This window comes from Mesoplodon bidens (genome assembly GCF_964165515.1).
Source record: "Mesoplodon bidens genome assembly, chromosome: X".
Taxonomy (NCBI): Eukaryota; Metazoa; Chordata; class Mammalia; order Artiodactyla; family Ziphiidae; genus Mesoplodon; species Mesoplodon bidens.
Window position 1 is genome coordinate 89,301,335 of NC_138163.1, and position 24,891 is coordinate 89,326,225.

Here is a 24,891-nt window from a genome sequence, read left to right on the forward strand (position 1 = left end):
TTTATATTGAAGTATAGTTGATTAACAATGTTGTGTTAGTTTCATGTGTACAGCAAAGTGATTCAGTTATACATATACATGTATCTATTCTTTTTCAAATTCTTTTCCCAATTAGGTTGTTACAGAATATTGAGCAGAGTTCCCTGTGCTATATGGTAGATCCTTGTTGGTTATCCTTTTTCTTTTAGACATCCAGAATAAATTTTAATAAAACTATTAAAGTGACTATTAATGTTATTCCAGCATATGCCAAACTGATCACTAAGATGTTGATAGATTTTCTACATTAGTTTGCTAAGGCAGCCACAACAAAGTACCACAGACTGGGTGATTAAACAACAGAAATGTATATTCTCACAGTTTGAGCCTGAGATCAAGGTGTTGGCAGGGTTGGTTTCTTTCGAGGCCTCTCTCCTTGTCTTGCAGATGGCCACCTTCTTGCTTTGTGTTCATATGGTCAGCTCTCTGTGGGTGCAACTGTTGGTGGGGCAGAGCTTCTTGAAATGTGGGAGCCTCATCTAATTTTTTGAAATTGTGAACAGAGTTGAATGGTCACCTTATGCAGAAAGCTAACCGCAAATAGGCTGGGATCAAATGTCATGTTCCAAAGTCTGAAATCTCTCAGAAGTACTTCCAAGATTCAAGAAATAAGAGTTTTGGTTTCTGCTCTGCCAGCAGTTAGTTGTGTAATCTTGTGTAGCTTACTTTCATTCTCTGGGCTTCAGTTTCCTAACGTAGAACATGAGGGTTTAGAGTACATTTTCTCTGAGGTCTCATCATGTCTTGCCTTCTGTGGTTGGAAGATATAATTCTCTGAGAAGAAACAAGTGGATGAAGGAGACATTCATGCATTCAACAGATGTTTATGAAGCACCTGCTAAGTGTCAGGCAAAGGACACCAGATTGACAAAGCATTGCATGCCATGCTGCAGAATTTCCCTTAAAGGCAGTGGGGAGCCATGGAAGGCCTTTGAGCAGAGGAGCTGTATAAACCAGGGTTCAGCTGCAGAAATTAAATTGGTCTAATTTTTTCACAGAGTTTTAATATAGAAAATTGGGTGCTTACAAAATTTGTTGAAGGGCTGAAGGGGCAAGGTTTAGACTGGGCCTCCAGGAATGACTCCCAGAACAACACCAGAGGAGCTGTTTTCTCTGCCACGAGCAGAAAGGTGAGGCATCAGGAGTTTTGGGAACACTCCACCTGATTTGCAATCTAGGAATTAGGAATCTGCCACTGCCTTAACTATTGACTAGAGTAACATTATGCCTTCCAAATCCTCAGTAGCAAAATAAATAAATAAATAAATAAAAATTTTTTAAAAGTCTCATTTCCTGCTTGTACAAAGACACAAAGCCAGTGCCCAGACACTGGGGCCTATGGAAATGTAGCATGGCTGCAGAAAACCCTAAATCCCCACCACTCTACTTGCCACCAGAAACAGCAGAAGTATGGTTTCTGCATTTTCACTTTTCTTCCAAACATTGTGCATATGCATATGATTGGCAGAAATAAATCACATCCAGAACACTGGATGCAAAGGAGTCTGAGAAATGACAGGTTGTTGTTGTCGTTGTAGTTTTCGGTTTTTAGCTTTTCAGCAATATAGGAAGGCAGGCTAGAAGGGGAGTGGCATGGATCCACAGCAACCAATATATAGTATCCACCATAGAATTGATAAGGGCAGAACTGCTTTTGAAATAGATAATTTGTTCAAGAGAGTAGAAGCTGAATTGGGGAGAGAGAGCTGCACAAGAGACCACAGTGCTGGCAGCAGGGAGAGAGAGGGAGGACACATTCCTTAAGGAGAAAGAGAATCATCAAGACTTAGAGACTGGTTGGCTAGTAGCAAGGTGAGGGAGAAGCAAGACTTAGGGATATCTCCTTGGTTTTAGGCTAGTTCTGTGTGTGACATTCCTAAGTGACAGGGATCTCAGGGGAAGGAGGAAGCTGGCAGGGGTGGGAGAAGATGACTTCACTTTTGGACTTATCAAGTCTGAGATTCTTGTGAGATATTCAGGAGGAGATGTCCAGAAGGCAGTTGGAGATTCATCTCTGGAGTTCAAGAGAGCTACCTAGGGGTTATCAGCAGAGAGTTGTAAGCTCCCTGCAGGCAAGCACTTATATCTGTTTTATTTCCCCACTGGTGTCCTGTAACTTTGTTGAAAGGAGGCACATCAGTGTGTAATGTAGGTGGTAGGTAGTTAAAGCCTTGGGAATGGATAGGTCCATCATTCAGTGCAAGTATGAAATGAGAAGAAAAGGGGGCTGAGATTAGAAGAACCCTGAGAAATCATGTCCTTAATGACTAAATGAAGAAGAACCCAAGCAGGAAGTAAAAACAATATAACCAGACAGTTCATGTGGATGGTGTCCCCAAGGCAAATGGAGCATTTCAGGAAGGAGGAAGGCATCAACGGAGTCAAGAGGGAGAAAAGTCAGGGAAGATAAAGATGGAAAATTGGCCATGAGATTTAGCAACAAGTTGGTCATTTGTTTATATTCACAAGAAGTTGCAGTTTCTTATGGGACGATGGAAGTGAAAGTCAGGCTGCAGTGGGTTGAAGGGTCAATAGATGGTGATGTGGAGAAAGGATAAGATTGCACTTTCAAAAGCAAGGAGAAAGATTCTAGTTGTTTACATTATGGTACTGTCCTGATCACCAGTATCTGTCTCAACATAATCTAGAAGAGTGGCTTTCAAACTATGTTGACCATTGCCTGCTGTAAGAAATATATTTTACATCACAACCTAGAACATTTATATTTATATGTAAATAAAACAAAAGCTTCATTAAACAGTATTTATCCTAACTATATGGGTATTTCATATAAATAAAATCATATAAAAGCCTTTTGTGTCTAGCTTCTTTCACTTAGCATATTTTTAAAGTTCACCTATGTTTTAGCATATAACAGTACTTCGGGGTATTTTATGGCTGAATAATATTCCATTGTGTGCATATACCATATTTTGTTTATCCATTCACCAGGTGATGGACATTTGAGTTCTTCCTCTCTTTTGGCTATTGTGAACAATGCTGTTATTCATGTTCATGTACAAGTTTTTGTGTGGGCATGTTTTCATTTCCCTTAGGTATATACCTAAGGGTGGAATTGTTGGGTCAAATGGTAACTCCATGTTTAAGTTTTTGAGGAATGGCTAGCCAAAGTGGCTTCATCATTTTACATTCCCACAGCAGTGTTATGAAGGTTCCAATTTTTCCACATCCTTCCCAACACTTATTATCTAGCTTTTTGATTATAGCCATCCTAACATGTGTAAAGTGGTGTCCCATTACAAATACGCTATAGTAAATATCCTTCATTTGCATTTCTTGCATTTGATTTGCATTTTCCTGATGACTAATATATTGAGCATCTTTCCATGTGCTTATTGACAGTTTCTTTGGAGAAATGTTATTCAGATCCTTTGCCAATTTTTAAATTGAGTTATTTTTCTTTATATAATTGAGTTGCAAGAGCTCTTTATGTATTCTAGATACAAGTCCCCTTATCAGATATATAATTTGCAAGTATTTTCTTCCATTCTGTGGATTCTCTTTTCATACTCTTGATAGTGTCCTTCAAAGCACAAAAGTTTTTTAATGTTGATCAAGTCCAATTTATCTATTTTTTTTCTTTTGTTGCTTGTGCTTTTCATGTCATATCTAAGAAACCATTACCAAATCCAAGGTCACAAAGATATACCCCATTCTCCCCCTTTTGTTAAACTTAGCCACAATATCATTTACAATTAATAGTGATTCCTTAATATTATCAGGCTGTTCAAATTCCCATTTATCTCATAAATGTCACAAATGTGTGTGTGTATGCAGGCATACACAAGTTCCACCTGAATCAATCACACTTTTTTCTCCCTCTTTACTTGCTAAAGAACCACACTGTTGGTCCTGTAGTTTTTTACAGTCTGTATCCCCGTATTCCAATTTAACATGTTTTTCTGTCTCCTGTGTGGCCTATAAATTGATAGCTGGATCTAGAAGCTTGATCTGATTCAGGATTTTTTGTTGTTTTGGCACAAATCATTCGTAGGTGATGTGATGAGTCAAAATTTTAAAGTGAACATTTCTTTAGGTTTTATTCTATCTTGTAAGGCTAGGGGCCATTTTGCTTATGACCTGCATTCACTCAGAATTTCCAGTCACGTAGTTAAAATGGGTGACTGTCCTAGACTCAAAGATTTCTAGAGAATAGAGAGCAATTCTCATTCCTCTTCGAGTCTATAGTATGGTAGAAATTCCAGAAATTAATTTGTTCTATCCCTGGCTAATCTAGTTTCTTGCCCCTCTCCACCAATATCTATGTGTTCATGTTTACAGTCCTAGAATGTAAGAGTAAGAAGGGCCTTTAGAGATCTTCTGTATAATTTAGTCCTGGATTTTTGAGGGCCCAGGAGCCTGCTGTATTTTTTTTTTTTCTGAGGTGAGGGTTCGGAGGTTTCACTGAATTCTCAGATAGGTCTAAGTCCTCATGTGGCAGAAGGGAGATGGAGGCCCATAGAGGGGAATGGAGTTGCCCAAAAGTCATACAGCAAGGTTGAGGTAGGGCTAGGAGTAAATCTGACAACTTCCTGTCTCTAGTCCAGGGCTTTTCCCCAAGTTTCGGACACCAGGTCACCAACACAGAACAGGGCAGTGATTTCAAGCAGACTGAAAGTTTTGTAGAGGGTTTTCCACTGCAAAGCTCTCTTCTCTTCCTAGTACCCAGTATGCTGGAAGAGTGCAAGCTGTCATAGTGTAAAGAAACCATAAGTAGGAAAGGAAATCTGACCCGCAAGTGCAGAGATATCAGAGAAAGACAAACAGATAATTTGGATAATTTGTTGAGTGGATAATTTGTTGGATAATTTGTTGAGTGTCCTTGTGGTTCCGTACACAGCACTGACTTGCTGAACTTATATAGCTAATTGTGAGTCGCCTATAAATACTTAGACAGTGGCCTAAAGGCATCTTTGCTTCCTCCTTGGCCCAGGCTCCAAACAAAGTGGCTGCAAAGGATCCCTTTTTCCCCGTTCTTTTTCCCTCCTCCCCACCCTTTTTCCTTCCTTTCCTCCACCGTTCTCTTTCTTCATCGTAGTATCCCCCTATTTCTTCTTTCTCCTTCCTATCTTTCCTTTTCTTTTCCTCCTGCTTCTCATGGTCTTCTCCTCATTCCCTCCTCCCTCCCTTCCGTGCCCTCTCCCCTTTGGCCCCTTATGTCCGATCCCTCCCTCTTTCCCTATCCTTTCCCTCCTCTCTCCCCTCATCTGCATCAACCCATCCACAACGTGCTCCCCACCCCCACGCTAGAACTGGCATCCAGGGCCTCCAGCTGGTCTGGATGAAGCGGGCCTGCTGGGGGAACCGTGGGTTCTCCGATTGGCTGCCGCGGGTAGCACGCCAGCTCAAGTACCGCCCCCCGGCGAGTAAACGCGCCTCTGCGGCACCTGCTATTGGCTGGCGGGCCTGTCAGCAGTCTAGGTTGTGCCTCACGCAGGCGCCGGCAGTCGCTCGGAGAATAAAAACGTAGTCTTCGGATTGGGGGGGTGGGGAGAGGAGAGGAAGAGAGCCAGCGAGGCAGGGATCGAAAGAGTGGCTGGCAGCCGGGAGCTCCGCGAGCAGAGAGAGCGTAGGAAAGCGAGCGAATTAGAAGGAGTAGGGGAGACCGAGACTGACCGGTAGCCAGCCAGGCAGGTGGACGGACGCACCCCCGGACAGACAGACTGAGCAGGCGCCGGAGAACCTCGCTCTGGTTCCCTCCGCCTTTCCCTTTGAAAGCCAGGATTTTGCCTTTTCCGTGGCGCCCGAGAGAGAATGCTGGACTCTGCCGACTTCAGCGCAAGCTAAGATTTCTCAGCTAGGGAAGAAAGATCAGCTCAGTTCTGAGAAGGGGGGAAGCAAGCACCCCTGTCCCCATTCCCCCTTCCCCCCCTCCCATATCAAACTCGGGCGCCAAACCCAGCCCTTCCCCAACCACCCTACTTCCTCCTCCTCTCCTTTCTAGCATGGTGGCTGTATGGACAGTCTGACAGAACAGAGACTGACATCTCCCAATCTGCCGGCCCCCCATCTGGAACACTACAGTGTTCTGCATTGCACCATGACCCTGGATGTGCAAACTGTAGTCGTTTTTGCCGTGATTGTAGTCCTCCTGCTTGTAAATGTCATACTCATGTTTTTCCTGGGAACGCGCTGAATGGAGTCCAGCCACCTGAGCTGTTTGGAACTCTCGTTTTGATTTCATCCCGAGAACCTCCAAGAAAAAAAAAAAAGAAAAAAAAAGAAAAAAAGAGAAAAAAAGAGAGAGACAGAGACAGAGACAGGGAAAGAGAGGGAGAGAAAGAGCAAGCTTTCTTACTCAGGGGGGAAAGCGTTTTGAGCTTCAACATGGCCTCGCTGTGATATGTATGACGTTGGTATATTATCTCTCCCTAAATCTTTTGTTATGTCTTGTCTTTTAAGTATGCCTGTGAGTGTAGTTGCTTATTGCTTGAGTAAAACTGTTGATAAAGAAATGCTTTCTATTTATGTGTGCATGTGTGTGTGTGTGCATTCTCCACCTATGTGACGTTCATGAAGCAAGCTGTGTTTTTATACAATGGCTTTGCTGATTGTGGTGTCTTGTCAATTCGTTTTCTTTAAAACTACCTTTAAATTCCATCACAGAATTTCAGTCAAAATTTCTCTCTTGCCATCAGAAGCGCATTTGGGTTTGTTTGGGGCAAGGGGGGTTGTGGGAAGAGTGTGATGAATTTCTGGCATCTTAGGGAAAACAGTATTGCACTAGATGTTTAGAGGGAAAAATTGATGCAAGGAATGAATTTAGGGAAAATGATTCTTCAGTCTCTAATGAGAAGCGAGAATTTGGGAAGTGATGTGGTGGGGTGCGTTGTGCTGGCAGTTGGTGACTGTGTTCTCTGAATCTTAATTTGCTGTACAGGGTTTACAATTTCCAATTTGGAAAGAAGCCACCTTTAAAACATTTTTAAAATCATTAAATGTCAATTTCTTTGGAATCATGGAATGGGGTATAAAAGCGTTCTCTGATCTTTATGAATTAGCAAGAGAAGACATTGACAGTAACTGTTTGGTTCTTTTTCCGAAAGATTGTACCTGTGAATTTGAGTTTGGGGATTTTCTCTGTATGTCCTCCAAAAAACAACAAAAGCCAGCTCTCTACCTACCTTGGGAATAATGTATTTAGATATGCCTCTTTGGGGTAATCTCATTTGCAAAGATGTTCTTGAACTACATTTTAAATAGAACTTGCTAGTGCTAATGAGAAAGTGGTTTTGTTTGCTTCCTTGTTTGTTCTTTAAAATCAGAAGTCTTTCTAATTAGAAGGTTTCCATGACAAAATGAAAGTATGTATCATGCTAAATTGAGAGTTTTGAGCACCCCCCCTAAAAAAAAGTCTGGATGGAATGGGATGAAAGCTCTAGAAAACATGAGCTAGAAGCAGCATTCCATTTTGACACTTATTTGCATGTCTGTATCTGGTGGTAGTGGTGGTGGTTGCTGTTAATATTGCTATTGTTATTATTTGTATATTTCTGTTTCCCCTAAGAAAGCTCTTGGCAAAGCCAGGAAAAAAATTGTCTCTGATGCCAGTGTGCATAATACCCCCCACCCCCCACCCACTGATGTAGGCAGGTCTTCTTCATTCTGTTTCTTACCTGACTTGAAAGAGTGCCAATTATGTCTCATGTAGCAATGAATCAGGGCACATACGCATCCACACACATGTTCCCTCTACACCCATGTGGGCGGCTGTTCACGAGTGATGTGCAAATCTGCTGGCATTGTGCTCTCAAGTTCCATGTACTGTTGTTCAGACTCTTTGGAAATGATTTTGAAGGCTGTGAAGGGGGCTCTTGAAATTGTCCTGACCTCAGGACCCAAAGAGTATTATTTTATGGCTTTAGAAGAGGTTTTGAGCCTCAGGGTGTGCTGTCAATGGTTCTGTGTTGGTGAGCAACTGCTTTTTTAATTCAGTTGGTACCATGGTGTAAGCATGATCTGGGAAGTCTGCTGGCATTGACTCTTATTATTTACTCTTTAGTCCCTTTGTGGGAGCTCCTGGGTTGAACTAAGAACTTGTTTTTTGCAAAGAGAATCTAGTGAGTCCCTTTCCCCATGCCTCCCTGCATTTGCTCCAACAGTGTTGTCTAAAGTAAACTGATATTTTAGCTGGGCACTTTGTTTTGAGACAGTGTTGGAGAGTGAGGAAAGGCCGTAGGATGGGCAGCTGCAGACCTTGGTCCTCTCTGTTCAGTGACTGTTTGACATTGAGCAATTTTTTCCTCTTCAGTAAGTTTGGGATTCCCTATAACACTGGCATTTGGGGATGGTTGGACTATGTTCTTGCCTTCTGTGATTTTGGGTGTCCATAGGCAGTTGAAATCAGAGGCTGGTGAACTGGAAAGACAAGTGAAAAGGAAATGAAATGTTAATTAAAGGGTGATGGGAGTGGGGAGGGAGGAAATATCTGTTTGCTGGTATCTGGAGAAACTTAAGTTTTACCTCAGAGATTTTTTTTACCTAGTTACGTGGGAAGAAAACTGGACTACAATAATAGAATGCTTTTTGATTTTTTTCCCCCAAGGGGGAAAGGGTTCTCCAAGGCTGGTCTTTGAGCCAGGTTTATGACAAATTATGTGTCATGAAATGCCACAGCCTTCACCTCTGGGTGCCTGACAGACCCTTGGCAGAAAGCCTTTGGGAATGTATGTGTGTAGGGTGTGTGACAGTATGTACGTGGGTGTGTGTGCACACCCTACTTTGTGTGTGTATGTGTGTGGGGGGAGGGGTGCACACTCCTGAATGTGGATGGGGGTTGCTTGTGTTGGGAATGAGGAAAAACAGCAGTTTCACAGTTCTGAAAGGCCTCCTTGTGCTATGGCCCATAAAGATTTGACTGGTTGCTAGGATGGATGAGTGTCCCGCCTACCAGCTTTCCCCCTACCACACACAGCTTCAGAGTAAAGGGGTGGCTTGAAAGAGCCCTTTCATCAGTAATTTAGTTTGTGAAATGGGTAAATATTTTTCAAATTAACATATCTCTAGGCAAATAAGGGGATGTTGCTAGCCAGATGGCAGGCCACCCTAGAGCAGCTAAAAGGGAGTTTAGGAAGTAGAGAGCAGGGTGACTTTTTACTTGTGTGAATCCTAAAGGTTTGGCATTTCTACTTCAGACTTGTGAGGGTATGCAAAAAGAGAAAAGAGTGGGAGAAAATGAAAAATGCAGCTGAGAGGAGCGGAACCCTCTGCATTTTGACTTTTTTTTTCCTTTCCTGCCTCTTCATCTTCCCCCTTCTAAGACTTTCCCACCTCCCTTGATATAGCCTCCTCTCTCTCCCCCACCATCCCTACTGTAAGTGGGTTAGAAGGAAGAGGGCTTTTCCTCTCTGATGTGTCCCAACTATTCCTGACAAAGTTCCTTGTTCCCTTTCCTCCTCTCTGACTCCTTTGTAGAGGATAACTTTTTGCTACCAGCTCAGGAATTTTGGCTCCCAGCTCCCCACTAGGGGATTCAAGAAAATGTCCTCAACCAGTATCCTAGCAACTCCTGCATCACTCAGCTCCTGCTGAGCTCCAGAGCCCACACTTTAAATGTCCAGGCACGAACGCCTCTGGAGCAAGGGGGGAGCTGGCAAGCAGGACTTGAAGAGGTGCTTTTGGGGAGAGGGCAAATAGAGAGCAAGATCCTCATTGCCTGCAAATGCCTAGAAAACATATCCACAGAAGGCATACAGAGCTTAGCTGCATCCCAACCATGGGACTGTTTATCGGAAGGCTCCTGGGTTCAAATCCCTCTATAGTCACCGCCTTCTCCTTAAGATTAAATGAGTCATTTCACAGCCTAGCTTTAGTGCAAGGAGGTCTGCAGGCCCTGAAAAATGTTTTTTTGTCTACCATGCCTTTTGGCTGACACAGGGAGGCAGTGAAGGGATAGCGTGGTGGGAACAAACTGAGCAGTGCTTTACCCCCCATTGAGACAGCCTCTATCTGTCAGAACCTGTAACATCTGCCTCTGCACTGTGCCCCAGTTTTGTTTGTGGCTAGAGAACCCTGCCCAGCCCAGCTGCAGTGTGGAATTTGCTTTCTTTTTTGTTTTGTTTTATTTTTGTTGTTGTTGTTTCTATGTTGTTGGTCTCTGAATAGTTTCCAGCTGAGATGGCTGGGCAAATTGGAGAGGCCAGTTTGATTATTGGTTTGGTGAACAGGGCTTGGGCCCTGACTCAGATTTTCTCATCCACTTGTATGTTTGTGTGTGTGTGTGTGTGCGTGTGTGTGTGATTAAGTTGCTAGGGACCTGAGGGATCCCGGTGAGCCTTTGGGTGAGGTGCTCTTCTGCCCTATGGTGAGGCCCAGACTGAGAGTGCTTGGCTGTGATCAGAGGAAACACTCTGGCAGTTGCAGGGATGCTGCCAAAGCATGTCCTCCTTGCCTCTGTTTGCCATCTTGGCCTCTGCTCTCCTTGGCCTGTGGAGTACTTGCTCTGGACAGAGACATGATTGGGAATTGAGCCTGTTCTCCAAAAATAACTGCCTCCTCAGAAGACCTCCCACAGACCATCTGGCTTTAGTCCCAGTGGCTTTGCCCCAGGAAGTGGGATGGAGGTGGGGAATCTTAGACTCTCGAGCTCTTATTTCTAGCTCTGCAACTTGTTTAGGCCAACGGAGTCTCTGGCTTTCCTGGAATCCTTGATCAAAGCTTAGCTCTTCTCATGTCTACCCAGAGTATTTCCTGTCATTAGGTGGGTATAGATACTCAAGAGTATTTGGTATGGTGCTTTGCCCTGGCACCAAAGTACTGAGTGGAAAAACTAGAAGGGGGGAGGGCCTAGTGGAGAGAGAAGACTCAGGAAACAGTCCAGTAATAACAATACTAAAAATCCCTTGTCAGTGGATGGGCCTATAGGGTTTACAGAGCAATTCCATATCTTTTCTAATTTTGAGCATCACATCAGCCTTGTGAAGTGGATAGGGATAATTGTTATTCCTGGTTTTAGAGATGAGAGAAGTAAAAGAGAGATTGGTGGGATGGGACAGTGAGTCTGCCTTTCAAATGGAGAGTGGGAGAGAGTCAGAGTTGATCATTCCCAGCTAGTGTGAAGCTGGATGGAGTCAGGTGGAAGGGGAAGAGTGTGAGTCACCCCTGAAGTCATACTAGCTTCCTCAGGTACTTGCTTTCATTTTTAGTGCTTTTTCATACCTTTCATTTATATAGCAATTTTGCACAGAATTCTTTATTCAATAAAATGTTGCCTTTTAATCTTGAACATACATCAAAGAGTTCCCTTTAGTCTTATGAAAACTCACTATTTGGGATCTTCAAGGAGAAAGGCAGTGTGAATTGGTGAAGTCTAAAATACAGAATGTTTTGAAGGAACTACAGTTTTCATACAATTGCCCTTCCTTTTAAAGAACTCTAATTTTTCTATATATATATATTTTAAATGTGCTGCCCAGAACGGATCATGCTACTCCAGGTGCCACCTGATCAGGATCAAGTACAAAGGGACTTTGATCTGTCTGTGAAATATTTAATATTGCTACTGGTTCTCAGTCCTCAGTGAACATACAGATCAGCTGGAGAGTTTTTAAGTACCCATGCCAAGTCTCCACTCTGGGAGAGTCTGATTTAATTATCACGGGATTGGTCCCAGGCAGCCTTTTTTTTTTTTTAATTAAATTTAAGGCTCCCAAGGTGATTCAAACATACAGCCAGGGTTAAGAGCCTTTTGGGCTGTAGGCACAAAGCCTTTGCTGTCTAGTCCAGTCCTCTGTGCTGTTGTGAAATTGGCCTTTTGAACCAAACTTCAGGCTTTTTTGAACCAAACTCATTGAATTTTGTTTGGTTGATCCATTACTCTAGCCTTTTATGGTTTTTTAAAATTTTGCTTCATTGTGCCAAAACTTAGCAGTTCCTTCTAGCATTGCATCAGTTAAGCTTATTTTTTTGGTTGGTCTATTCTAGCTTTTGGCATTTTAAATTTCTTTCCCCTTAATGCCATGAAACAGATTAGCAGTCTCTTCTAGCATTGCATCATTTGAAAACTGAATAAGTATCATCCAAGTTGTTGATTCAAAGAAATGTTTAATATAATGGGGTTAATGCTAGCTCCTCTGGCAACTCATCAGAGCTGCCTCTTGGAGTTGGAGCTGGTTAAGTTTTGTGTATATCTGGTCAGCCAGTGTAGAATCCACTGGGTGCTAACATCATCTATCCTGTCAACATGTTAATGAGGATAATGCGGCATGATGGATTTGTTGTATGCTTTGTGGACATCAAGATGTATGCTAGTTTCATAGCGATCATCTACCAAGGCAATGACCCTATCAAAAGAAGGAATATGAGTCACTTGGCATCTTACCCCTGGTAAATCCTGTTGCAGGCTCCAGGGTTCCCTAAGTTTTTTCAGTACCCCCAAACCATATGTTTCCTAATTGAGTCCAGAATTTGCCTGAGGGTCAGTGCCACAACTGTAGGTTTTGTGTACCACTTTCTTTTCCCCTCTTTGGAAAAGCAGGACATCATAGATTTAGCTTTAAAAGAATATATTTGGTTATATGTATAGCTGATTCACTTTTTTATAAAGCAGAAACTAACACATCATTGTAAAGCAATTATACTCCAATAAAGATGTTTAAAAAAAGAATATATTTGGTTTTCAAACAGTTTAGGAAACTCTTTGTGTGTGTTTCTCTTGGTTGGCTGAATTGTTTCTATTTACACAGTGGTTCTCAGCCTTGGTTGCACATTGGAATCACCTGGGGAGTTAACAAGACTAACAACAATTCCTCAAATCTCTGGGGGAGATCTGATTGAGTTAGTCATGGTGAGGCCCTGGCATCAATATTGTTTTAAAAGCTCCCTGAGGTGACAGGAATGTTCAGCCAGGGATGAGAATGACTGCTATGTTCAAAGGAAATGTCAGCTCAGCCTGAATCTGGCTTATCACACACGTGAATAGGCAGGCTTCACAGATGGTGAGATTTTATTCTAGGATTGTGGGGGCCTTGATGAATTCTAGGGGCTTGTGCCCACCTTAGAAAGGAGGACTCAACCCTGGAGAGTGAGTAGTCTGAGGACCTATTTGGATTTTAAATTATCAGCTGTGAGATGGTTTGAACCTTTCAGGAAAATAGTTAGTCCCTATGCATTTTCTATAATAGTGCAGAAGATTCTGTTCATTTGCTGGGTGACCTTGGTTAAATTACCTCTCCCCTCTGAAATTTGGTTTCCTCATCTGTAAAATAAGGTCAGGTGGATTAGATAGCTTCAAAGATTTCTTCCAACTTTAATGACCTGTGCTTACTTTGTGATTAATACTAATGATCAAAATGATTAAGCATATCATTCAAAACCAGTAGGTAATCCAAAGATCTCTTATAGCAGGTTTGGAATGCACAGGGTGATTTTAGGGGGTAATAGACTTGCCTTCCTAATTATATTTAGCTTAGGTTTCTTCTAGGACAACTGAACTGTAGGTTGTATTCATTGAGCACACACTGGTTGCTCACAAGGAGGGGAGTCCTACAGTGAAATGAGTGTCAGGGGGATGCTACTGTGGGATTTAGTATTTGTTGTTAAAGAGACATGTTGCATGGATAATTGAGAATTGCCTCTTATAGATAAAATACCAACCTCATAGTTCTGGGAAAGCCTAGGGGGCAAGGGACAGGCTTCTTTGATACCCCAGAACCCCTTCCTGCAGAATTTTAAGTAGCCATTCATTTAATTAATACTACTACTACTGTTAATAAGAATTGAAATGAATAAAGTTTCCTAGTTATTTCATTGGCTTTTTCTTCAAATCTGGAAGTAGTTGAGGAAACTGATGCACAGTGAGATTAAGTGACTTACTCAAGGTCACACATTCAGAAAGTGGTAATTCCTGGCCTAGAACCCAGGCCTCTTGACAGCAGATCTTTGCAGTTCTTCCAGTGTAGCCTGCATAGTGGACTCTGTGGTCAGAATGTGGTCATGACTCTGAGAATTGAAAAGCCGCCACTGACATAGAGCAGAACTCAAGAGGAAACTTTGAAGAAAGGAACAAAGGGACAACCTGGTGGAAAAGGAGACATCAAGGGAGGGATTTGTCTGAGGCCAGTTCTTTCTTGTTCTTATCAGTCTTCTGTGCTAATTTCAGGCCCCTGACAAGAACTGGGCATTTGGTCTTTGAGCATCAAGGTTGAGAGTTAGTAGTAGTGAAGAGGGGAAATTATGCATGCATGACAGAGAGACAGCATATGGAAGGCAGTTCTTTAGTAGGAGAAAAAAATGGCCTTGGGCCCCCTAAGAGCAAGCTGTGGCTCTGTACCTACCTTGCTCCCAGAACTTGATCAAAACCCTTCCCCACTAGGCCTCTGTTTCCATGTCACTAAAATGAGGAGTAGATTTATTAGAAGAATCATGTTCTCAAATGAAATTTGAGCCAGAAGCTTCTCTATAAAACCTGAAAAAGCAGAACTTGTCCAGTTGAAATGGGCCTGGGACAGAAGTGGCGGACAGAGTCTAGAGTTCCAGACTTGCAAGTGCAGACCTTATTCATTAGGGGAATTAGAATTAGAAGAGTGGGGAAGGATCTGCCCAGCTCAGCCAGATTGCTTGGAAGATAGGACAACCTTGGATGTAGGAGGCGGGGTGGGGGGTTGTCTTTCATTCATGTGGCCAGGATTCACATAGAGAATCACATAGGGGCAGAGATTAGAGTACCTTGGAGATCTGCATGCCTCTCCCTTTCCTGTTTTACAAGTGAGAAAATTAAGGCCCTGAAGGGGAAAGGAACTTACCAAGGTTGCAGTGATGGGTCTGGGTTCCTGAGTCATCAAATCAGGCCCTTGCCCCCTGTAACCTACTACCTCTGCTATAGGGTTCTGGCTCTATGCTCTCTTGGCTGTATCAGAGACCTGAATGCGCTCTCAGGTTCGGTTGGAGAGAGAGAGCTGACAGGCTGAGGGAACAAGAGTATTATGTAACCTCCTAAAGGGGAACAGGCCTGTCAGAGCCCTTAGGGTGCCAGGCAGTCAGATGGGGGTGGAGGGAGCACAGAATCTCCTGCAGACTACATCAGTTCTTCTGAGGCAGGGAGCCCTGGATGCAACACCGTGTTGCTCAGCCATCCACCCTCGGGGTCCAGAGGAGGCTCGCACCGTGCGTCCATAGTCAGCTCTGGGAATAGTCCTGGCAGCTCTGATCTCTTTGTCTGCCTGCCTTCATTAGAGGAGAGAAAGGATGCACCTCCGTGCCCAGCTGGCTGCAGGAAGGATGTGCTGAGCCCACCCCCACCCCCTCAGAGTGTGGTGCCTAAAGGCAGCATCTACTTTTAGCTGTTCCTCCCACAGCCTCTCCTCTGCCCACTCTCTTCCTTCCTCCTCCCTCTGTGAACCCTGCTGGTTGGCAGGAGGGCTGGGCAGTGGGTGCTTTGGCACTGGGAAAGAGGCATGGTGGAGCCAGGCATCCCTAGAAGAGGCTTTGATAGAGCTGGCATGGTGGGAAGTCTCAGAACAGGCAAAATGATGAGACTCCTTCGTGTTTAGGGCCTAAAGGGAGTGGAGGGATTTATTAATTTCCTTTGGACCTTGCAACCACCTGAGGTGTTTGTTTTGAGAATCCAGATTGAACTGCATAGGAGGGCTCAGGAAGATTTATTCGATAAAACATGCATAGACACTTTCTCTACTTGGATTTAGAGAAAAGCAACTGGGTCTAGTGGATGCTCGCTTGATTCTTGACTCTGTCTGTCTCTCTCTCTCTCTGTCTCTCTCTCTCTCTCTCTCGAACATCGTCTTAAACTTTTCAGTGGGTTTTGCACATTGTCTCACTTGATCTTCTCTGTGGCCCTGTGAAGTAGGTAAAACTGGGATTACCTGCATTTTACAGATGAGAAAAATGAGGCTCAAGGATGTATCGTCATATATTGCCTGATCTGAGCTCAAGCTCTGGAAGTTACAGTGCCATTTAAAGTCATTCCAGACAGCTGTATCTTTTAGAAAAGGGTCGTTACAGCTGTCTTGAGTCCAATTCCCTCATTTTGGAGGCTAGGGAACTAGGCTCAGAATGAGAAAGGGCTCACCCAAGGAAACACACAGTATATTTGAAGCAGTACTGGAGCTAGAGCATTGCCTTGCAAGGATGTGAGTTCCTGGACCCATGAGACTTGCAAGCTGCTCTTGTCTTTCAGGGATGGTAAGGGAAATCTATATGGTGTGATAGAAAGCAAAGGATCACTGAACTAGTTGTCTGTCGTTGTTTATCTCTGTGACCTTGGGCAAGTCACTTAGCCTCGCTGAGTTGGTTTTCTTTTCTGTTAATTGAGGCTGATAATCCCTGAGAACTTTCTGAGGCTGCAATCTCTGAGTGACTTCTGTAGTGGAGGGGCCTGACACTTGGTAGGCTCTCTGGAAGGGGTTTGTTAGTGAAAGGCTTACACCTGAATAAAGAGGGGCTGCAAATATGAACTTAGTTGCTGGGTGACCTTGAACAAATCCCATTGTCTTTGTGTCTCATTTCACTCTGTTACAACGTGGAGGCCTCTTTTACTTTCCTCCCTTGGAAGGATAGAATCCCTATGTCCCAGCCCATGTCTTGGGTCATTGGTGGGAAGCTGGGATTTTTTTTCTTTATAAGAAGCTTTCTTTTATTTACCCCCAGCTCCACCCACCTCGCAACCTGGCCACACATGGTGCTATGAATACCAGACTAGCTTTCTCTCTCCCTATCTCCTGCAAAGATAAAAGAGGAATGTGGAAGAAAGCCGAAGTTAATTGTGTTTTTATTTAGTGCCTTCTCAAGTCCATCAAGCCAGAATCACCTAGGCACTTGGAAATTAAAAACCAATTCTTTGCTCCCAGGCCCTTAGCTAGAATTTGTGATGAGCATTACTGGATTTCATGATATGATTAAGAGTTATGTTAGAAATCGCAGGCTGTGGGCAAATGACCTAATTAGAACAAATCTGCACTTTTCACCTTTATCTGTATCATTTTGTTTGGAAAATTCTCATTGCCCCGGGGACAGGGCAAGAAGATAAAGGCTATTGTATAGTTTTTTGTTCCTGCCACATTTGTCTTTTCTCACAATTCTATGAGGTGAGCAAGGCCAGGATTCTTCCCATTTTATGGCTAAGTAAATTGAAACTATCAGTGTTTCCTCTTAAAAGCAGTGGTGTACTAGAAAGAGCATAGCATATATAGTTAGCTGTTATCAACCCACCCATACCAAATGGCCTTGGGCAAGGAGTTCATTCTAAAGATGCCTTCTGCACTTTGTTTCTCTCTATGTCTTGTTATAAAAGTTAATCAAGATAGCAGAGAAAAGTAGGCAGATGTCACTATATAACTCTGGCTAGGTTGGCACTGAACCACTAATAGGCAGCTCAGGTACATCTATTTGACCTATGATAAGTCCACCCACATATCATCCAGGGATGCATGAGAGGCCTTGCCAAATGCAGAAGAGTGGCCCTAGATCCTGTGGCCCTTCGTGCCCTGTTTGGAGGTTTTCTCTTTGTAGATTTATCTGGTTGTGCCTTGAGCCTAAAAGCTAGCTTAGTACCATCACTAGCTCCCACAGTCATCCCAAAGGATGAGGAAGGAATGCTTTGGGTAAACCCCATCTCATTTTGCCTGAGCTTTAGTGAAGATTGTATGCCTTTAGGACTTTATCCCTTTTACTCCAGGTGGCTCAGGACACTGGAAAATGAGTGTGGAATGACAAATGTAGGGAGGCAATCAGTAGCTTGTCCAGGGCTAGAGGGGGCCTAGCTAGAAAGAGACAGCTGTAGGTGCTAATCCATATGCACATATCTGTGCACTGTCTTTTTGTAGTGGTGGTAGTGGTGGTGGGAGGGACCAGTGTTAGTCCGTGGTGCTTAAACTGAGAAAGTCACTGGATGAGAATGAGGAAGAACCCATAATTCCACTCCCTTATAGTACTGCTTGGGACCCTGTTGTCTGGAGAGAGTCAAGGACTTGTCCAAAGTCTCATAGTTGGTCCTTGATCCTTGTATTGTCTCTCTGTTCAACTCTTGGCTGCTAGACCTCATATTTTTGAGGCCTCTTGGATAAATGGAGTGGTGGCTAACCCTCTTGGGGAAAGCACCTATGAACACCATATTCAGAAAGTGACAGATGAAATGCAAACCCATGTCCTCTGACCTGCTCAGGAGCAGATTAATCCAAGTGTCTTAGAGGACACCTGTTAGAAACTAATTGTGCAGGAGGAAAATTAGTTCAGTCTTGCTGTCTATCTATGCCCTCTACCCACACCCACATGTACACACACACACTATAGGTCACATGTGATGCACACACTCAGACATACGTCGAGTATATTTGGGATACACACGGGACACACATGTGGGGTATGCTTTCACATTGACACACTTGGACACACTCATTCAGTTAACCATAGGGCACACTCACTTGCACACACTTGGCACAGTTAGGTTACATATATACAGACACATGTGAGGTATGCTTATGCAAACTTGTGTGTGGACACACATGGATACATATAAAACATAACTGTATACTCACATGTAGGGCACACTGAGATACATACTCAGATATACTTCTACCTCCAAGCACACACTCCTAAGGACTTACATGGACAAACAACTCTCCCACCTTGAGACACATTTGAACACACCTATGGGACACACTCACATGCCCCACACATCCCTATGGGACACTCTCTGTTGCAGAACACATTCTACCCCTAAGGCCAGCCAACTGTCTCAGTCTTCCAAGTGGGCAAAACAGGGCACTGGCCCCATCTGGTGGACCTCTATCACTTTGCTCTGCACCTTTATCCCTGAAATCAGGCTTCAGAGGGCAGTGAGCTCAGGAATAAAATGGATACTCAAGGTGGCATGTGTTATAGCAGCCTCCATCAGTCAAAAAAAACCTTAGAACTGAGCCCTGAGATGTTATCAGGCAGATGGAGAAGATAAATTGACACTGATCAATGCAGAAAGCTTGAGCCTGCTCCTCTATCCCCCAGTGTAGTTACAAACCATTAGGGAATGATATGATGGTGAAGTAATATCCTAGAAAACCTAAAGTAACTGAATATTAAGCTTTGTTTTTCTTGGGAATGAAGTAACAACTTGGACCAGAGTAAGTATATCTAAATTGTGGGTGGGAGGGTGTGAGGGGAAGTAGTAGGATGCATAAAGGGGGTCAGAGGCTCAGCATCTCCTTGGCCAGTGGTGGTAGGAGAGAACAGCCACATGCTTAATGACCACAGCCCTGCCCCTAGACACACCAGCTTAGGCCATCTGGCCCCACTAATGAGGGCTATTTTTAGAGTTTCTCAAGCTAGAAACCAGGTCGGGTTGTCCTGGGGAGGCTTTTCTGGCCCTTAGTACCAAAGGCTGGAGCTGGAAGAGGGGGCCCTAGACTGGGTCTGGGTGAAGGGTGGGAAGCAGTGAGACAGGTGGCTGGAGTATGCCAGGTCTGCCCTGGAGCAGCAGCCTCAGAGCCCCAGTGGATTACTGTTGACTGTGACAGCCTCATATCTGTTTCTGAACATTGGACTTGAGATCAAGAAACACAAATTTCAGTTGCTATTCTGCCACTTAGAGTATGTCTCAGTCAGGTTCCCTTCCTCTGTCTCAGTCTTATTTGGTCTACAGGTAAAATTGTCAGTATTGTCTCTCAGACGCCGGCAAGGCTCAGACTTGAGAAAATGCTTTGCAGATGTATTTGTTCTTCACCAACAGATCTGTACTTACCCTATCCCTAAGCTGGTCTCGATGCGTGCCAGCTACTGAGCCTGACTTACAGAGTAGCAGTAGAAAAAAAAGCCAAAAAGGGGGCCAGGGAGAGACAACCTCATGATGTCAGGTTGGTCAGAGTCATTCTTGGATCACCCTTATACAGATGCTTTTCAGTGCCAGGTCAATCCTTTCCCGGAACACAGGTTTGCAACATTTAGGTGGTCATATAGCTTTGGCTCCTCAGGAACTCTATATAGGGAAAGTGGGGAGCATCAGAAATAGGGTCTCCTTCCTAAACTAGAAAAGGCAATCTCAGATGGCCTGTACCTGCCACCTGCCAGAGGAAGTAGCCTCGAGTGCCAGGCTCTGATAAAGTGTCTTATTCTAAGTTTTGTGCCCAGGGCCATTTCACTTGCTTTGTTGAAGGGGTGAGTCGGGAACTAGACTATGTAGCACAAGTTCAGATTTCTCCTCATCCCATAAATTGTGGGCAAATTCCTTCTGAGTCTGTTTTCTGGTCTGTAAAATGGGCTTAACTGTTAAGTTTCACGATTGTGGGGTGCAAGAATTCATGGAGACAAAGTATGTAAAAAGTGCCTTGTAAAATGTTGAACATGTTTTACTATTATTAAGAGTTCATCCAGGGTGTGATTACAGGTACTTTGGAGGTAATCTAGGAGCTTATCTTGTCTATTTCTCAACTCCTTACCCCTACCCTTTTTAAAGTAATATTGTCTCCATTTTGCAGATGGGGATACTGAGTCTCAGAGAAGGAGGGACCAGCCTGAAGATACAGGATTAGGTAGTGGTGGATTCAGGTCTGGAAGCCATGCCTTCAGATTATATTCAGTGTTCTTTCTATGGCCCCAAGCTACCACCCAATGAATTCTAGTGCTAAAAGGAAGCTGCTGGTGGCAACTTAACATATGTTAAAAATTTAGCTTTGTCTCTGACACGTAGCAAGGAAGGGGGGCTCTCTGGGGCCCAGCCTTCCCCAGAAGTGTCCTGCTTGCCCACGAGAGGCACACTGACTGACCTGTCATCCCTTCCACAGCAGCTCATGTCCTACTTGTCTCTTGCATATTGGAAGCAGTGAAGCGTTGGAGAAGATGCTAAGCTGTTGTGAGAGGGAATTGTGCTGCCCATTTAATTCACTTCAGGAGGATCCCTGAAGGCACTTGATCTACCTTGGCCACCCCCACCTCCTCACAGCTTCCTGGGTACAGAAGCCCTGTATGACTGACCTGCCTAAGGGGTTGGGCCTAAAGGTATCTGAAGAAATAATGTTTAAGGGCCTTGATCTGTGGGGTGTTTTGCCAACTCTTGGGAGATGATAGTGGAAATCCAAAAACCAAAGCTGGGAGGGTCCTTTGAGACCATCAGAGCTGACTCTCACCTGGCCTTGATGTGGACATTAAAACCCAGCTAGGCTGACTTTTTCTCCCTTAGTGTGCTCTTCCTTGTATACCACAGATTCGCAAGCTAGGCCATATTTCCTAGAGCCTTTCTAGCTTGTCTATTTTTGCTTTCTCAGCCCGGGAGAAGGGTGGGTAGGTACAATGAGACACAGTGGTGAGAGGAAGGAGATGGAAGAGTATGTGGAGCTCAGGCCTTGGGGAAGAAGGCCTTTTGTGTCTTTTATCATCTGTCCTGCTGCTAATACATTATTTTCCTGTAACTCACAGATTGGCTGTGGGAGCCTAACCCAAACTGTTGCTATTTTCACTTGTGCTGCTAAAATCTGTATAATGACTACAGTATTGGCCTTTTTGGGGGATTGGACAAGCAATGTCAAGGGTGAGGAAACTGGAAGAAAAAAGGAGAGAGCCACCTTCTGTTCTTCAAATTTCAGAAACCAAAGAGGTGAATAGGGAACGGTTAGTCGCCAAAGCCCTGCCAAGAAGCAGCCACACAGTTTCTTCAGCTCTCTTGACCCTAGATACCTCATTTAAAAATGACTTTATTTTTGAAAAGGAAATACATTCACATGGTTCAAAAGGCACAAGAGGGTACACAGTGAAAAGTCTCACTCTAGCCCTGCCCTCCAGCCACTTGGCTTCTTCTGCAGAGGCCATCAGTGAGTCCTTCCAGAGAAATGTTCTATGGATATATAAACATATATGAATATATTCTTTTTTCTCTTTTTTATGGTAATATACACACTGTTCTATACCTTGAAGGTTCTGTGATCCTGTAGGAGCATGAGGATATGCTGTGGAGAACAGAGGTTAAGAGCCCTAGTTCTAGAGCAAAACTACTTGGGTTTTGCTTCTGGCCCTGTGTGACCTTCAGCAATCACTTCATCTTTCTGAACTATGGTCTTCGCATTTTTAAAATGGGGATCAAACAAGTTAGTATATGTAAAAACTTAGATTCATCTCTGACACACACTAAGCACTCAGTAAATGATAGCCATTTTTTATTATTAGAAAAATATTGGACTGTGAGTCAGAAGATTTGGGTTCTCTTTTGGCCTCTGCTCCTGCGTTACCTGAGGGACTTCCTTTGTCCAATCCTGTTTCTTCATCTTTAAAACGAGGTCTCATCCCTACTTTTCTTAGCTCCCAGAGTTGCTGGGAGGATCTAGTGAGCTCATGAATGTGAATTGAATATGAAAGCAACCTAGAACTATAATGTGTTTAGCACATTGTAGGGGTGCTGCTTACTGTTTTCTGGAAGCTGCTTTAGGTGGCTTGAACCCAGTGGCCTGAACCGTATGGAGAAAGCAGTATTCTTCCTTCTGGCAGTGGAACCCAAAGGCCATTCCTGTACTAGAGTTCTATTCTGGGTAGAGGTAGCCCATGGCAAAACTTTGAAATAGTAAAGTTTTGTCTTCTGACCTTTCTTATCCCACCCCCTCCCTCTTCTGCCTTCCTTGTATCCATGTCTCCTTCAACTCCCCTCTGTCTCTTGACAAAACCTGCTTTTAGAAGCAAGGCAGCAGCATCTGTCGGAGACAACCCCAACTTTCCATTTGAGATAACCTAGTCCAACTTGCTCAGGGAGGAGTTATATCTGCTTAAGTTCAATACTGCAAGTCAGCAATCAAGCCAAGCCTGGAGCCCATTCTTCCCATCCCACTTTTTCCACTAGCATTTTCATTTTAGTATAAATTTGAAATTCAGATTCCTTAGCAAAGACATTTGGTGATAAACGAGATACTGGAAGTGTCTCCACCTAGCCTTCCTACTGAGGTGTTCTTACCCCTTCATTTCCAGGGAGGGTCAGATTTGTTTGGGGCCCTGAGAGGAGAGGGTGAGGCAGGTGCTGGATGTAGTATTCAAGGGGTGACATCTGTAGAGCAGAGGGAGGAAAGAGCACCAGAAAATGTCTAAAACTGATTTCCAAAATGAAGCTCATGGAGAAAATATTAGAAGTTCTTTATATATTAAATAGTTAATCTCATCATTTAATTTCTATTTTTTGTGGAGATTTTTTATAAAACACATACTACATTAGTAGCATTTAGATACTGGGGTAGGTGTTTATTTTTTTTCCAATTGACAATTTTTAATCAAAACAATTGACAACTGTCCTTCTAAAAGACTGTAGGCTTGGTTTCTAATCTTGGCTCTGCTGCTGAGTAACTTGACACATTAGGTAACTTCCTCTTACTAGAGCCTCAGTTTTCTTATCTGTAAAATGTTGGACTGAACTAGGTGTGCTAGCTCTTGGGAGTCTCCAATCCTGGCCTTCTCTGAGTATAATAATCTACTCTTTCAGGCTTTTGAGCCCGAGACAGAGTCAAGAAGAGTTGGTTCAAGCCCTAGCATCTTACTGGATGCTTTATCCCTCAGTCAGCTTCCCTGGGTCCCTTCCCTTCTTCACCCCCACCTCCTCCACCTAGCCCAGATAAGCAGAGGATCTCTTATATAAGCCTACCTGACCTACTTGAATTTCTTTTGTTATAAGCACAATCACTTTTCCTGCAGACACAGACCGGATGCCATCCTTCCTGGGCCCTGAAGGTGGGTCTCATTGTGCTTCTCATGTGTCCTCTTTGGCAGCCTAGGTTTAGATGTTGCATCCCTCTTTCTGTCGTCTTTAAGGACACAGTCTGAAGGGGAGCCAGCTCAGCTAATTTGAGTCCCCTGTGACCTGATCTAGTGTATGCTCACTGACCACTCCTGCTCATCCACCATTTGTCATGTCTGCTGGGAACCCAGGACTGTGCTAGACTTTGTCAGGAGAAACATGACCCACCCCTGAACAGGAAATGCTCCTGATAGTGACCAGAAACACTGCTAAATGACTTGGCCAATGTCTTTTCTCTTTCAGGGAGCAAAGGAGAAGAGGGAAATCAATAAGCTACTGGAAACCATCTTTCACTTTCTGATGGACTGTTTAAATGCAGATTTCTCTTTTGGGCCATAAGGACTCCCCAGGAGACAATTACATTCTCCTTGGAATGCCTGCCAAGGCTAGAGCCTTTGCAAGCCTGTGTCCTGGGTGGGCATGTTCAGTAGACTTCAAGGTGGTTTAAGTTGATTGAAATATATTTATTTTTCCTCTCTCTTCTCCAGACATAGGAGCATGTCACAGTGCACCTTACTAAATGCTGTTCCTGTTCTCACCACCTTAGACCAGATGGCCCCATTTAATACAACATTAGAACTATTAGTTCCAACCTATCTCCTCCTCTGCTCCTCCCCCCACCTACAGTCCTCCTTCCCCTACAAGATTTTAACACGACATCTGTCAAATGGATAAAAAATTACTTTCCCTTCTTCTCTCTGCCTTGCCCACCCACCCTCTGGCTGTGGTGTTGATGAGTATAGAACTATACATGTGGGAGGCCTGGAGGACAGATTCTTCATGTAGTTCTAGCCCCCTCCTCCTACCCTTCTGTAAACCTAGAGGAGCCCCACCCCCACCCCTTGGAGGAACGCCAAGGCTGGCCTTCAAGTCACAGTCCAGAAAAATTTAAGGCTCCCAGGGCTGGTCCCCGTCGAACCACATAAAGAAATTCAAGAACCCAGGTTCAGGGCTCAAGATGGGTCTAGGTCACCTCAGGCATTTGGGGCTTTTTGAGCCCTCCGCCTAACCCCTAGGCTTGCCCTGGCCATCTTTCAAGGTATGAAGGCAACAAGAGACCCAAATGGGTGGCTGGAACTTAGTACCCACAACAAGTCTAAGAAGGGCATGATGCCCAGAGCAGG

The 24,891-nt window shown here is 43.9% G+C and overlaps 2 protein-coding genes across 7 annotated transcripts in view; both read left to right on the forward strand.

The window, feature by feature from the left end:
- Positions 1-5,550: 5,550 nt before the first annotated feature.
- On the forward strand, positions 5,551-6,211 carry LOC308608474 (uncharacterized protein). Its single transcript, XM_081221599.1, has one exon. It carries the CDS (start codon positions 6,017-6,019, stop codon positions 6,194-6,196), a length of 180 nt encoding a protein of 59 aa, XP_081077725.1. The 5' UTR covers positions 5,551-6,016; the 3' UTR covers positions 6,197-6,211.
- A 74-nt stretch (positions 6,212-6,285) lies between these two features.
- ARHGEF9 (Cdc42 guanine nucleotide exchange factor 9) overlaps positions 6,286-24,891 on the forward strand; it is a 207,483-nt gene continuing 188,877 nt past the window's right edge. The window contains exon 1 of one of the 6 annotated variants that reach the window (XM_081221593.1): positions 6,286-6,405. Coding sequence is in view for 3 of the 6 variants with exons in the window: in XM_081221592.1 (XP_081077718.1) it covers positions 6,404-6,412 (9 nt within the window). In the remaining 3 variants the exon portion in view is untranslated. Of the gene's footprint in view, positions 6,417-24,891 lie in introns of all 6 variants that reach the window. The other 5 variants (XM_081221592.1, XM_081221597.1, XM_081221594.1 and 2 more) reach the window with 5 other exon arrangements.

What these genes read in the sequence shown, in the direction of transcription:
- LOC308608474 (XM_081221599.1), top strand. Translation starts at nt 6,017, where the DNA reads ATGGACAGTCTGACAGAACAGAGACTGACATCTCCCAATCTGCCGGCC.